Raw genomic sequence first — 13,130 nt, forward strand, 5'->3', positions numbered from 1 at the left:
TAAATTCCACACAAAACGTTGATCAATTATTTAACTTAAGGTGTTTAAGGAATGATAGTGAGAAAGTCAGCTACCTGTTAGTTCAGGTCTAGAGTATCGATCCACTGGCTTTGTGGATATTGTATGAGCAAATGAATTAACAATCATATCTAGGAGACATAAGACTTCTGCTAGGAGTGTGAGGGCAGAGATATCTTCCCTTATCGCATCCATCAGTGCTGCATACATACAGAGAACGTTTAGTGTAATAGCCTTAAAAAATCAAGCATGATAGGATTATAATAAATCGGGTTACTACATATAGTTGAGACTTGTGAGCAATGTGAATTAATCAACCTTCCAAGCATGTTTCCGTTCGAATGAAACACTCTCCAGCGGCAGACTTATTCCTGACATTCAACTGCACAACAGATCATTGTACGGTAGATATTAATGAAACATTGGGTCTAGGTTCCTGAAATCATGAACATAGCTTCTACTTGTCCTAGATTTGAGGGCTCATTCTTCTCATCAAATATATCCGTGGTGTCTCAAGTCTTCAGTGTATTAAAACTTTGGAAGGGGAGTTTTGTTCATTTATTATCATTTGCATCAACTATTAAACTTTGTATAGATAGCTGTAATGTGAGCCTGAACTATAGTACTTCCTGAACTGCTAAAACTGATAAAGCCACAAGGAAACGATGCATCTGAAATTTTGATAATTTGACTTACAGAAGCCAGTTCCAGACTCGAACAATGTATATTTTTCCCATGTTTTACAACCTGGAACATACCACGTACAAGAAAAATTAAGTCAGGAACCCCACATATATAGATAGAACATTAATTTTTCAACGAAAGTGCGTTTTTGACCTGAGTGAATTTGCTTGGAAGTTTTCCCTGAACTTCCTTCTGAGGAATTCTGAAAAAGAAGCCTTGCCTGTTGTTGAAAGGGAGTTTTAGATTTGGCAAGTTGAATTCCTCACGATACTTACTCGCCAGATTATGTATTGCTGACAATGTTTTCAAGATTATAGATTAGCAGAACAAAGGAAAAATCAGTGATAATACAAAAAGAAGCATAATTCTTGGTTCACCTTCACTAGTATCACAAAAGGTTCTCCTTGCAATATCCAAAAATCCATCAATTCCGGCTTTTAAAGCAAAACACTGCTGTGTGCGGGCAACAAAAGGAACCCGTGCATGGAGAACATCATCATCAATAACCTCCCCAATTCTGAAACAAAAAGAGGATAAAGAAGTTAGTGACTTCGAAACTCTAGTTTTTAGAAATTTTGAGGAGGAAATGGAAAAAAATTCCAGAAACGAAGTATATAGTCAATATCTACTAGCCAGATCCACTAATGGCATACTTTTTTCTGATGGAAGCATATTTATCATTTTCACACACAGACTTATAAACATTGGTAAGGAGAAAACACTTTGCGTCCTTTAAAACCTACATTAAGACATGGCGTGACTAAGGTTAGGGATAGGTCATAGACATAGCTGCAAAATCAAGTAAGAACAAACTAACAACAAATGAGAAAGAAAAACACCTTAGCAAGTAGAGGCAAAGCATCCAATGCAGTCTTAAGTAAGATGATGCTTGAAATCATGTTTTGGCTCTTTCTGGTATTATCAAAACCTAGGACCGCTTCTGTGACTTTCTTTGGCTTGAAGCAGAAATGACAAAGAACTCGATCTGAAAATTTGTTTTGAGATGATGTTATTAAGAGAAGAAACAAGCTCAATACATTGGATGCAATGAGAAAAGGTCAGGATCTTCCCACTTTTTCTCTTAATTACTAACCAGTCTCTTTAGGAAATTTACGTAAAACCTGTGAGAGCCCAAAGAATAGTTGTTCATTACTCATCAACTCATCCTGCAATTACAAGAAGAGAAATTTTGCGTTGCGATTAATGCATTATCAAACAATGGAAGTTTTCTGCTAGCTGCACAATTATCAAGCTCTGTCAGTCAACTTATTTAACACCAAACGGAAATTGAATGATATGTGTTTAGAAGTTCCTTAAAGATATATGACACCTTAATAATAGCTATACTAACCAGGCAATCCAGGCGAGTGTTAATAGTTTCAATATCTTTCAGAGGCTGCAACAAATTGGCTCGAAGAAGCCTAGTCCTGACCAACATATCATGCATGAAATAAAAATGACTAGTGAGTTAAAAAGGTCTCACATGCCAAACTCATATACAATATGTTTCACAAGACACAATTTGTAATTTCAACTCTTAAAAAGTGTGTTTCCAGTTACCCGCCAACTGTTTTTGTTGTCTTGAGCATCTGGAACAGACTCCTCTTTTTGTTGCTAGTGCCCAAAAGTGCGTTATGGAATGGATCAATGATTTCCAGATTCTCAACACTACAATCAAATCAAGTAAACAATGAAACAGAACGATTTACAGTAAAATTATCCATAATTTAATAGACTAGGAAAATGAACAATATCGGGGTAATCCTACCTAGTTGCATCGATGTTCATGTGATCAAACGATCCATTAAAAGTTACCTAGACATAGGCAACAGAATCCACAAATGAGAAGGTTGAACCCAAGAAGAAACAGGTAATACCGAAACCATACAGAAACAATGACTCATTCATTATGCAAGAAATTGTGGATTTACTGCATATACAACTTTTACAACCAGATAATCGAGTATTGTATATAACCAAACACATACAGTCAGTGAGTGGTTGGTGATTATCACACCCTTTTCCGCCTCAATCCTGCTCATGAGTCATGACACAAAACACCAAACTCAGTATTTCAAAAACAGCAAACTGATATTGCACTGAAGCAAAAGGCCATGATGTAGACACCATTTGATCGTAGCTGCAGCAGCAGCCAATGAGAGATAATGCTGCTTATAGTAAGTGTCTAAACCAGGAGCCAAAGGTTCTTCTGCAGCCAAGTTTTGTATTAATACAGCACCCTGAAACATATGGCCAAAAATGCATACCCAATTAAAAACTACACGACTACAAGAATCAATGAATGTTTGTACTATCAGAGGTTCCTAAATCAACCTTAGTATCATCAAAACAGCCACGGGCAAGCACAACCTGCGAGAAGGCAAGATAGTAACAGTCAATTGAATCGGCTATATAGCTAAAGACATACATTATTTTCCCCCCAATTTGTACAGACTTATCATCCATGGAACAGAAATTTTCACCTTCCTAACAGTGCTATAACATCGATCCACCAGTTCTGATACACCAACCATGCCATCAGCTGCTAATTTGTTGGGAGGAACGATTACCACAGTTGGATCATAGAAACGCAATAGCGTCTTCGTGTTTTGGTATGAGCTGCTCGTCTCTATATACTGAGATAGATGCAGTGAAGCCGATCTTAGGTCAAAAGCAGCCATCCCGACCTAATCAGAAAAATTCAAATTTAGAAGCTAATCCGAGAAATCGCCGTCGCGAAATAGAGACCCAAAGAGAACACAAATAAAGGAGCCAAATCGGAAGACCATAGTCCGGCCAAAACAGCGAAATAGACGAACCGTACGTACCTCTTTGGCTCTGTTCTCAATGAGGCCGGCGACGAAGCTCGATCTCTCTCCCCCGTCGTCTTCCATATTCGCTCCACAGATCAGAATTTGAAAATTGAGCAATCGGTACAAGTGTTCCGAAAATGAAGGCAAAAGCGCGCCACTGTGAATTCTATAGTCGACGACACTTCACTCACTACGCCGATATTTATTTCGGAAACCGGTTTAAATTACCAAAAACTGTTCAATTAGACTACTCAGGGAGTATTTCCCGGTTCAATTTTATTGGTTAACGATTAAAAAGCTAAATAACCAAAATAAAATCAAATTCGATATCTTTCGTTTCAACTAGAATCAAATTCAATTTTCAGTCAACTACATCTAAATATTCTTTCACAAACAATTAAGTTTCTATCCAATTGAAAAAATGTCGCTTAACAATTGGGTTTTAGATCGGTTGTTTTGGTTCAATAAAGTTTGAATCCGTTGGTATTGTCCGGATTATAGAGAAATTGAGGGGTATGTTTGATACAGTTCGCATTGCTAAGCTGAGCAATAAGTTGGAGGATCCCTTCATTGTAGCTAGCTCTGCTCAGTTCAAACCCCTACTAATAAAAGCTTAAACACAGAGTAGAGAAAAGATTCAGCTTTGGATTACATCTTATAACAGTTGATCACTCTCTCTTTTTAGTTCTTACAATAAACAGTTGTATGGCAAACATAACGGACAGCACTAATACAAGCTTTACAAAGGTTTCTTTACCTATATGTCCGCCATAAATCACATGACCTCGTCAATAGTTACATAGCGGCGCTCCTCAATGGAGAGCTGTGCAGCAACTCCAATGGCAACAGCCATTAATCCATCTTCCAAATCAACAGCTGCTCTTCCTTCACCTCTGATTGCTGATAAGAAGGTGAGGTGTTCCAAGTAACTTGACCCGTGATGCAACCCTTCATATCTGAATTTTAACATCATGTGATGTGAGACTGCAAGACAATATGTATTCTAGATGAATCAATCTTACTTTATTCTTTCATCCTCAGCTTTTATCGTTTGAACGTTTTCTCTTCCTTCTGCACGACTGCCAAATCGAACTATGCCCTCTGGAACAAGTGCCTCCCCCTACAACAAAACCTTGGCCCAACTCAAAACTCATAACTCATATAAACAACTCCAAAGAAATAGTCAGAAAAAACTTTATGTTCATCTTCCCTGCCTCATCTCCCACCTATATGCATAGCTTCAGCTGATAGTGATTACAGGAGAGCTAGCATGTAGGTCTGCCATGTGATTTTGGAATAGATGGAAAGTATGTAGTTTTCATACATAACAAGGATTCAGAGTATTCAATACAAAATAAAAACACCCAACTCTGTTTTTTTCATTTCTGACTTAAAATCCTATCATACCAAGACCATAATAAGCACAAACGAAAAAAGAGGAGCCCATGATACTTCAAAAAGCTCACCTTTCCAATGTCACCAGTAACAGATATTTCTTGCTCGTTTTTGCTTCCTTCAGCAAACATACAAAGATCAAGCATCCCACGACATCCATTGTCAAACTCAATTATAACGTAAGCGTTATCAATTATATCAGGAACCTATATCACAGAGAAACGAATAATATGAAACTCACAAGTCACAACACAGACTCATTTACAATGATGGAGTGTAAATCTGGGATTAGAATGAACCTTTCCATCATAAACTTCATCCTTGTGGTTCACATCCATGCCTCCAGAAGCCATCACACATAGAGGATTCGAACCAGCAAAGAGCCTCATAAGATCAAAGAAGTGGCAGCATTTCTCCACTAAGGTCCCTCCAGTGTTCACATTGAATCTATTCCAGTTATTCACCTAGTGATAAATATGTTCTCTCAGCAATCGTATAAAAATAGGATGTGTAAAAAAAAACTACACAGAGTCCATCTTGTTTAAGCCTACCTTAACCAAGAAAGGGAACCTATGTTCGCGGATTGCTACCATCTTGACATTACCAAAATCTCCACCTTTAACTTTTTCTATTAGCTTAGCTACAGGCGGCATGTATCTGTATTCTAAACCAACTTGCACAACCATATCTGACCTTTTCTTTGCAGCCTCCAGAACCTGATTCCCAAACACAGTTTCATGAATTGATCAATCATCATACTCAGCAACATTTGGTACCAAACAAGAAAAAAAATGACCTGTTTGCAATCAGCAACTGTGGTGCATAAAGGCTTCTCAACAAGAACATGATGTGGTTTTGGATAATCGATAATATCCATAAGAATCTGATGATGAGTCATATTTGGAGAAGACACAACAATCACGTCACACAGCTCACTCTTGAGCAACTCTTCGTGTCCTGAGAAAACCTTAATCACAACAAAATATGGAGAATCTCACTATCCTGAGTTTACCAAAACGCCAAGTACCAAAAGAGTTTTATCAAGTACAAATTGAAAATACCTTGAGTTCCCAATTAAAGGATTGAGCGAGTTCAATGGCAAGGAGCTGTGAGGGAGGGTGAGGATCGGCGATACAAACGACGGCGAGGCCTTGGTCACGGAGGTGGTGAAGATTGATGAGATGTTCTCTTCCCATCATACCGATCCCTACGATTCCATACCTGGTAATCGCTCCTGAGTCCTTAACATCCGCCATTACTGAACGTCTGAGCTCCTCTGACTCACTTTCGCTTGATTTGGGCTAAACGACGTCGTGAGGACGGTTTCAAAATTACACGGACATGTCTTTTTTGGGTAATTTGATATTTTTTTCTATTGATGGATGATAAGATTTTAGTGGAGAGGACAGAATCTAACGACGAGTCATATTTACGGGAAAAAGTACATATCCGGCAAAAAAATACATGTACCATCTCTTTTTTATTTTGTGCGTGTGTGTGGTGTACTGGAATTATGCAAGTGCCAGTTGCTGAGTAAGAAGATTGAGTAATAATTTTAAGTATTTACCATCTCTTTATTTTTAATTTTTTTTTAAGTATTTACAAATTATTTTTTTTAGGTTTGGGTTGACAAATTTAGATTTAGTGTATAGTTTTTAGGAGGTAGGGTTTAGTGTTTAGGATTTTGGGTTTAGTTTGAATATAAAATCTTTAGTATAATTTTGTAGTATTTTTGGAAAAAAAATTATTTTGTGGTATTTTTGGAAAATAAAATTGGCCATATTAATAAGTTGACAAGAAAATAGAATAATTATAACTTGAAAGGAAGATTATTGGTTATTTGTTGATAGAATTTTTTTTTTCCAAATTAGCAAATATTGTTAAAAATTCATATTTCTTTTGTAGAGAAAAGTCAGTAAAGAGATTAACAATACTTATTTATTGTTTAACAAAAAAAAAAAGAGATAAATGTTTTTTGAATAAGAGATAGCTACACTTGAAAATATCTTTGACGAAATAAATCAAATAATATCATTAGAAATGGATATTATAAAATAAAAAATCATTTTTCATCAATAACTACTCTGAAAACAAATGTGTATAAAATAACAAGTAGTAAATTGGAGATTATGATTGATAGCAAAATTCAGTTTTGTATTAGTAAACAGTAAAACTCACTCTATTTATTTTGTAGAGTTTTGAGTTATGCTCAAAATTTTCAGGAGGGGAAATAACAGACACACATAGATCAGACACATCACAACACAGAATCAAAGGACAAAAAGGTGTAGCAATGGGATGAGTCAGATTCGAAGAAATAGCGGCAATGATACGAAGAGTCTCAGCCACCTCATGTCTCTCCGCCACAGCTTTTAGATCATTTACGAAATGGTCCTTTAAATCTTCTCAGTTTCACGGCGAGTCCCTCGATTCCTCTGTTTCACCCATTCTCATCCCCGGCGTCCACGTCTTCCATTGTCCGGTACGTTCCAATCAATATTCATGGATGCTAAACTAAACTAATTGGAACTATTAGTGTGACTCTCCGTCCTTTGTTTTAGGATGACGTTGGGATTGTAGCGAAACTATCAGATTGTATTGCTGCCAAGGGTGGAAACATTCTTGGTTACGATGTGTTTGTTCCTGAAAACAAGAACGTCTTCTACTCTCGAAGGTATAATTCCCACTTTTCCTTTTGGAAAAATCTCACCTTTGATGCTACTTCAATAGATTCGTTTGGTTAATTTCCAATCCAATGTCTTTAAAGTGAATTCTAGTTAAAGGTTTCTATTTTTGGGTTTAGTTGTGATGAAAAGGTAAATTCTTTTTGGCAGTGAGTTTATATTTGATCCAGTAAAATGGCCGAGGAGTCAGATGGATGAAGATTTTCAAACTATTGCACAAAAGTTTAGTGCTTTGAGCTCGGTTGTACGAGTTCCCTCTTTAGACCCCAAATACAAGATAGCTCTTCTACTGTCAAAACAGGTAAATATTTTGTGTCATAAAGATCCTTTTATTCTGTGTCCTCTTGTTTTCTTTTTTCCTGAAGTTGTGTGATAATTTTGTTTGTCTGTAGGATCATTGTCTGGTTGAAATGTTACATAGATGGCAGGACGGAAAGCTTCCTGTCGATATAACATGTGTGATAAGGTTTACATATAACTCTTATCAACGAACTGAATGCATATATTAGGTATGACTAGTGTGATTCCTGATATTTTGTGTATCCAGTAACCATGAAAGAGCTCCAAACACCCATATTATGCGGTTTCTCCAGAGGCATGGCATCTCTTATCATTATTTGCCAACAACCGATCAGAATAAAATAGAAGAGGAGATTTTGGAATTGGTTAAGGATACTGATTTTATAGTTCTCGCTAGATACATGCAGGTATGTCAGATTTTAAGTTCCATCCTAAGCTCCTGAACAGTCTCATTCTGATGACTGTGTCTCATTACAGTTTACTTGTGTCTTCTCTAGTGTTATCCAAAAATGAATCAAATTGTCCTTTTACACCGTTCTTGCTTTGAGTTTATGCTTCTTTGCTTCAGCTTTCTTAACAGATGAAATTTCATAGCATTAGTTATTATATAGACCGATGATGTTGACTGTAACATTTTCCTTTGACAGCTACTGTCAGCTAACTTCTTGAAAGATTATGGAAAAGATGTAATCAACATCCATCATGGCCTCTTGCCTTCATTCAAGGGACGAAATCCCGTGAAACAGGTTTCTTAGTTCTTTGATGGCTCTATCTCTCAATGCTCATCTCTGTCTCTTATGCTTCTAGATTCTGTTGGTTAGGCATTTGATGCAGGTGTGAAACTAATTGGTGCAACAAGTCACTTTGTTACAGAGGAACTTGATTCAGGTCCTATCATTGAACAAATGGTGATTCATCTCCCAACTAGTTAATTTGTTCTGAGGGTTACATTGTTCTACAAAAGTGTCTCAGTTTGAGTTTTACAGGTTGAGAGAGTTTCCCACCGAGACAATTTGAGGAGCTTTGTCCAGAAATCAGAGGACCTCGAGAAAAAGTGTCTCATGAAAGCTATAAAATCTTACTGCGAACTGCGAGTATTGCCTTATGGGATACAAAAGACTGTCGTATTCTAATACGGTCTACGTGAAAATCTCCGACATTTCTTCATATGATATGCTCACTCATGCAAAAATATACATACTACTTCTCTATAAGTTTTTGATTCTTCATAGCTTACACGTAAATGTTTTGGCTTAGCAAATCAGAAACTGTATCATGTCAATAAAAACAGTTCAATTGAGATTCATCATTCTTCTGATGTCTTTCTGTACATAGCAATATTCCTACCACTTGTTGTGATCATATGAACAACCTGCTGTGTTTTTATCCAAAAGTCGTTACAGAGACTGACATTGTACATTACCAGGTTTCTGAAATACCTCACAACAGCAAAAATGTGGATTATATGTATATAATCAAATGTATACAGGATCCTTCATCACGTGTGACCAGTGAGACTCAGAGATCCCAGTGAGCATTTGGCAGCTTCAAAGCAATTTACTTGGCGGAGAAGAGACTGTACCCCATCAACCCATCTCTGCTTGTGAATCTTGTTCTTGCACTTGAACTCCAAAAGACCTTGTCCGGTCTTCAGACCGAAGTAGACTTCTTCTGAATTTTCCCTCTCTTTCCTGTAAGGCCAAGCTGATTTCTCATCGCAGACTCCATAGACAACGCCTTCAGAAAGGTACAACAAGTTCAGAATGCCGTCTTTCAAGTAATTTATCTAAACTGAAATATTAGTAAATGCTTACATTTGGTCTTCTTGGAGAATGCCCCTCCAACATGTTTGCTTTTGAGTTTGATCATTACCTGCAAATAATAAGCATTGGCTTAGAAGTGAACTGAGATGTGTTGCGTGTTATAAATACTAATCAAATATGCTGTACCTGAGACTTCTTGTTGATATAGACGCAGACACGCTTAGTTCGCTGCACTCCTGCAAGTTAAAGCACAAACAAGAAGAGTTAAGCTCTCTCTTTCTTATCTCAGTAAACTCTTCAATTAATCAGACTCTCACAGACAAAAGAGAACTACCATTTCGTGCACATTGCATCAGTTCGCCTTCAAATGGAAGATTTGGTTCGTCCAGTCTAAACTTCAAATTTGCAGGCCAGTGAGAGTCAGAGAAGCTTCTCTCAAAAGGGGCAATAGCTGCATTTTTCCTTGCTTCCTTTGGCTGCCTCGCCTTCAGAGCCGCTTCTCCTCTCAAAGCTAGTGTCAGTTTAAACAAAGTCAGATCAAATGCATATCAACGAGACCACAAAGCTTTGTGCAAAGAAAGCCTTACCAGTTGCAGCAGCGGCTGTTAGAGTCATGAGATCACCAGGGCTGTTGATATCCACAGAAGATCTAACCGTGGAAGTAACACGTGCACGGTCAGCACCAGCTCGCTCAGCCATCTCAAAACAGTGTGAGGCTAACAGTTCAGTGGCTGAGGCTAAAGCCAGTGCCATCTTGGAGCCTGACCCTTTGCAATTGCTTGCAGATGTTACAGAGGCTAAACCTGCAGCCAGAGCCGCTATAGAGACAGCAGAATGCACGTGGGCGTTCTCAACGCGCACCTTGTCTTTCTTCTTGAGATTGGTGATTGTGCTGCTACTGCTGTGTTCCTTTGGGTGGTGAAACCATCTGGATAATGTCCCTGCTCTACGTGTGCCAACCGAGTTCAAGATCTTCCCAGCCTAAAATCATNCTTGCTTCCTTTGGCTGCCTCGCCTTCAGAGCCGCTTCTCCTCTCAAAGCTAGTGTCAGTTTAAACAAAGTCAGATCAAATGCATATCAACGAGACCACAAAGCTTTGTGCAAAGAAAGCCTTACCAGTTGCAGCAGCGGCTGTTAGAGTCATGAGATCACCAGGGCTGTTGATATCCACAGAAGATCTAACCGTGGAAGTAACACGTGCACGGTCAGCACCAGCTCGCTCAGCCATCTCAAAACAGTGTGAGGCTAACAGTTCAGTGGCTGAGGCTAAAGCCAGTGCCATCTTGGAGCCTGACCCTTTGCAATTGCTTGCAGATGTTACAGAGGCTAAACCTGCAGCCAGAGCCGCTATAGAGACAGCAGAATGCACGTGGGCGTTCTCAACGCGCACCTTGTCTTTCTTCTTGAGATTGGTGATTGTGCTGCTACTGCTGTGTTCCTTTGGGTGGTGAAACCATCTGGATAATGTCCCTGCTCTACGTGTGCCAACCGAGTTCAAGATCTTCCCAGCCTAAAATCATTTTCCCAGAGTTTTAAACTATGAAAAGTGTTTATACTTTATACATTCCAATTCCCAAGAACTATGTTGGGAACTGGTGCAATGGCCATATATAATTGACAAGTCTTTGACTTTTACTGCTCATTATAATTATGAGAAAAAGGAATAAGAAAGAGGGTTGTACCATGAATGGATCTGCAGCAGCAACAGGGAACAAAACAGGAGGACTGTTTTGGCCAACACAAAACTGTTCTTGTTGTTGTCTATGTTTGAGTGCAAGTGCTTTGGAGATTTCAGAAGTAGAGAGACTCCAGGATCTTGACAGAAACTCCATAGGCTCTTTTGGTGTCTGAGGCTGAGGAATGGACGAGAAAAGCTCTTCAGCTCTGAGAACTCCATCTTCCAACTCTTCCTCCATATTCTCTGATCCAAACAACGAAGAAGAAGAAGTATCTTTCCAATCTGAATAATACCCATTTTCCATTTTTCTCCTAAAATGAATCTTCAGCTTGAAAATGAAAGATTTTCGAATTTTTGAAAAGATGACGTGGGATCAGAAGACAGAAGAGGGTATTTATTATCCTGGTGGAGCAAGAGTTATGTTTCTGATGGAAACCATGTGACCAAAACAGAGAAACCAACCAGCTTTGAGTTTCAGAATTAAAACAGAAATGAACTGTAAAACTAAAATAAAAAATAGAAAAAATTATTTTATTTTTTTAAAAGGAGATGAAAAGGATGATGTTGACTCAGGTGGAAAAGAAGAGGAAGAGCATAAACCAAACTACACAACAAGAGAATCTTTTTTTCTTTTTTTATGAAAGAGAATTATTCAAACCACAAGTCGGAAAAGTACGTGCGGACTGACAATGATAGATTACAATAAAAATCTGGATGAGTGTTTTAATCACCGTAAGAGTCTTTGAGATTTCAAGAACTCGTTTCCATGTTCTTTCTTTTATATAAGTGTGGCTAAAGATTAGGATAATATTGTGGTTTAGAACATTGTCCATGAATTCAGGTAATATCTTAATCTGGTAGGACGGTTTGTGAAACCACAAAGGGGCGACAGGTGCATTGGTTTGAGAGCATTTTGTCTTTTGAGCGGACGGCTCTCATACGATTCATTCCCCCACAACCGACCAGCTTCCTTCAAATAATAATCATACGTAAAAGAGACAACTTAATTTGTTTTTCTATTAATGCACTCTATCGTTTGCGTTGGTTTCACGGATTAACGATTTTTTTATAAATGTCTTTGTAGCATTACTATTTTTTCACTTGAGTTTAGTACTCAAACAGTTTTGATTACACGAAAGTATATCCCACCCAATGAGATTCAAATGGGCCTTATCATAATTATCTTTGAGCAATTTGGAATCCTAATGGTTTTCTAATGCATACATGATATAACATGGACTTTCTAATGAATTTGAAAGTCATTACTAATGTCTAATCTTATCCTTTGTGATTGACTGATTGTTATGGACCTTTTTATTGTGAACAAGTATTAGTTGGATAGTCATAAAACTGGTAGTTTTAGCCATCATCGAATGTCAAATGAGTTTACGTACTAAAATACGTTTAGAATTTAACGTATGCAAGAAAGTGTAATCAATGAGCATATATATGAAAAAAAATAAACAAGAAATTTTGAAATATATAAAAATTTAACGTATGCAAGAAAGTGTAATCAATGAGCATATATATGCAAAAAAAATAAACAAGAAATTTTGAAATATACAATTTTTATTTTTAACCAACGCAAAATACAACTTTGATCCGTTTTCTCCACATTCAATCATTCATTTTCGGCCCAAACATTTTCACACAACAAAAAAAGCAAGCCAAACAAATTAAAACCGTACATGAATGATCAAGGGTAGATTTCTGTGGTGGGAGCTTGAGCGTACGATCCAACAAAGACACCGTAGATGAGTCCGGCAAGTGCACCACCGACTAGTGCCCCCCCCC

General features: G+C 37.7%; 5 protein-coding genes across 5 annotated transcripts in view; 1 reads left to right on the top strand and 4 right to left on the bottom strand.

The window, feature by feature from the left end:
- The window catches only part of LOC104731834 (DNA mismatch repair protein MSH4), a 9,060-nt gene extending 5,374 nt beyond the window's left edge, over nucleotides 1-3,686 (bottom strand). Inside the window, exons 1-16 of the mRNA XM_010451323.2 lie at nucleotides 3,531-3,686; nucleotides 3,186-3,389; nucleotides 3,037-3,072; nucleotides 2,830-2,942; nucleotides 2,691-2,736; nucleotides 2,471-2,517; nucleotides 2,263-2,370; nucleotides 2,054-2,129; nucleotides 1,796-1,868; nucleotides 1,542-1,687; nucleotides 1,356-1,441; nucleotides 1,080-1,219; nucleotides 856-995; nucleotides 715-765; nucleotides 337-400; nucleotides 75-218 (exon numbers count right to left, since the gene is read on the bottom strand). Coding sequence (XP_010449625.1) covers nucleotides 75-218; nucleotides 337-400; nucleotides 715-765; nucleotides 856-995; nucleotides 1,080-1,219; nucleotides 1,356-1,441; nucleotides 1,542-1,687; nucleotides 1,796-1,868; nucleotides 2,054-2,129; nucleotides 2,263-2,370; nucleotides 2,471-2,517; nucleotides 2,691-2,736; nucleotides 2,830-2,942; nucleotides 3,037-3,072; nucleotides 3,186-3,389; nucleotides 3,531-3,596 — 1,540 coding nt within the window. The 5' untranslated portion in view covers nucleotides 3,597-3,686. The remainder of the gene's footprint in view (nucleotides 1-74; nucleotides 219-336; nucleotides 401-714; nucleotides 766-855; nucleotides 996-1,079; nucleotides 1,220-1,355; nucleotides 1,442-1,541; nucleotides 1,688-1,795; nucleotides 1,869-2,053; nucleotides 2,130-2,262; nucleotides 2,371-2,470; nucleotides 2,518-2,690; nucleotides 2,737-2,829; nucleotides 2,943-3,036; nucleotides 3,073-3,185; nucleotides 3,390-3,530) is intronic.
- On the bottom strand, nucleotides 4,141-6,330 carry LOC104731836 (inositol 2-dehydrogenase/D-chiro-inositol 3-dehydrogenase-like). Its single transcript, XM_010451325.2, has 7 exons — nucleotides 5,972-6,330; nucleotides 5,707-5,877; nucleotides 5,462-5,626; nucleotides 5,210-5,374; nucleotides 4,982-5,116; nucleotides 4,538-4,635; nucleotides 4,141-4,471 (listed from the first exon to the last, which is right to left on the bottom strand). The coding sequence occupies exons 1-7, from the start codon at nucleotides 6,164-6,166 to the stop codon at nucleotides 4,291-4,293; spliced, it is 1,110 nt and encodes a 369-aa protein (XP_010449627.1). The 5' UTR covers nucleotides 6,167-6,330; the 3' UTR covers nucleotides 4,141-4,290.
- Nucleotides 7,089-9,200, top strand: LOC104731838 (formyltetrahydrofolate deformylase 2, mitochondrial-like). Its single transcript, XM_010451327.2, has 8 exons — nucleotides 7,089-7,392; nucleotides 7,472-7,584; nucleotides 7,745-7,895; nucleotides 7,987-8,060; nucleotides 8,142-8,301; nucleotides 8,542-8,640; nucleotides 8,716-8,802; nucleotides 8,881-9,200. Exons 1-8 carry the CDS (start codon nucleotides 7,237-7,239, stop codon nucleotides 9,025-9,027), a joined length of 987 nt encoding a protein of 328 aa, XP_010449629.1. The 5' UTR covers nucleotides 7,089-7,236; the 3' UTR covers nucleotides 9,028-9,200.
- On the bottom strand, nucleotides 9,173-12,077 carry LOC104731837 (VAN3-binding protein-like). Its single transcript, XM_010451326.2, has 6 exons — nucleotides 11,341-12,077; nucleotides 10,775-11,168; nucleotides 9,992-10,168; nucleotides 9,844-9,893; nucleotides 9,709-9,766; nucleotides 9,173-9,631 (listed from the first exon to the last, which is right to left on the bottom strand). The coding sequence occupies exons 1-6, from the start codon at nucleotides 11,638-11,640 to the stop codon at nucleotides 9,393-9,395; spliced, it is 1,218 nt and encodes a 405-aa protein (XP_010449628.1). The 5' UTR covers nucleotides 11,641-12,077; the 3' UTR covers nucleotides 9,173-9,392.
- Nucleotides 13,033-13,130, bottom strand: part of LOC104733544 (probable aquaporin TIP2-2) — a 6,626-nt gene continuing 6,528 nt past the window's right edge. Inside the window, exon 6 of the mRNA XM_010453115.1 lies at nucleotides 13,033-13,127. Within this exon, the coding sequence (XP_010451417.1) occupies nucleotides 13,033-13,127 (95 nt within the window). The remainder of the gene's footprint in view (nucleotides 13,128-13,130) is intronic.

Source organism: Camelina sativa, chromosome 12, assembly GCF_000633955.1.
Source record: "Camelina sativa cultivar DH55 chromosome 12, Cs, whole genome shotgun sequence".
Lineage (NCBI taxonomy): Eukaryota > Viridiplantae > Streptophyta > Magnoliopsida > Brassicales > Brassicaceae > Camelina > Camelina sativa.

Excerpts from the sequence above, each read along its gene's own strand:
- LOC104731836 (XM_010451325.2), bottom strand. The coding sequence starts at position 6,166 with ATGGCGGATGTTAAGGACTCAGGAGCGATTACCAGGTATGGAATCGTA. Across the intron at positions 5,117-5,209 it reads ATGAAGTTTATGATGGAAAG|GTTCCTGATATAATTGATAA; the intron begins GTTCATTCTAAT and ends TCTGTGATATAG. Across the intron at positions 4,636-4,981 it reads TTACTGGTGACATTGGAAAG|GGGGAGGCACTTGTTCCAGA; the intron begins GTGAGCTTTTTG and ends GTTTTGTTGTAG.
- LOC104731837 (XM_010451326.2), bottom strand. The coding sequence starts at position 11,640 with ATGGAAAATGGGTATTATTCAGATTGGAAAGATACTTCTTCTTCTTCG. Across the intron at positions 10,169-10,774 it reads AACAGCCGCTGCTGCAACTG|CTTTGAGAGGAGAAGCGGCT; the intron begins GTAAGGCTTTCT and ends AACTGACACTAG. Across the intron at positions 9,894-9,991 it reads GATGCAATGTGCACGAAATG|GAGTGCAGCGAACTAAGCGT; the intron begins GTAGTTCTCTTT and ends TTTAACTTGCAG.
- LOC104731838 (XM_010451327.2), top strand. The coding sequence starts at position 7,237 with ATGATACGAAGAGTCTCAGCCACCTCATGTCTCTCCGCCACAGCTTTT. Across the intron at positions 8,302-8,541 it reads TTCTCGCTAGATACATGCAG|CTACTGTCAGCTAACTTCTT; the intron begins GTATGTCAGATT and ends TTCCTTTGACAG. Across the intron at positions 8,803-8,880 it reads GTCCTATCATTGAACAAATG|GTTGAGAGAGTTTCCCACCG; the intron begins GTGATTCATCTC and ends TGAGTTTTACAG.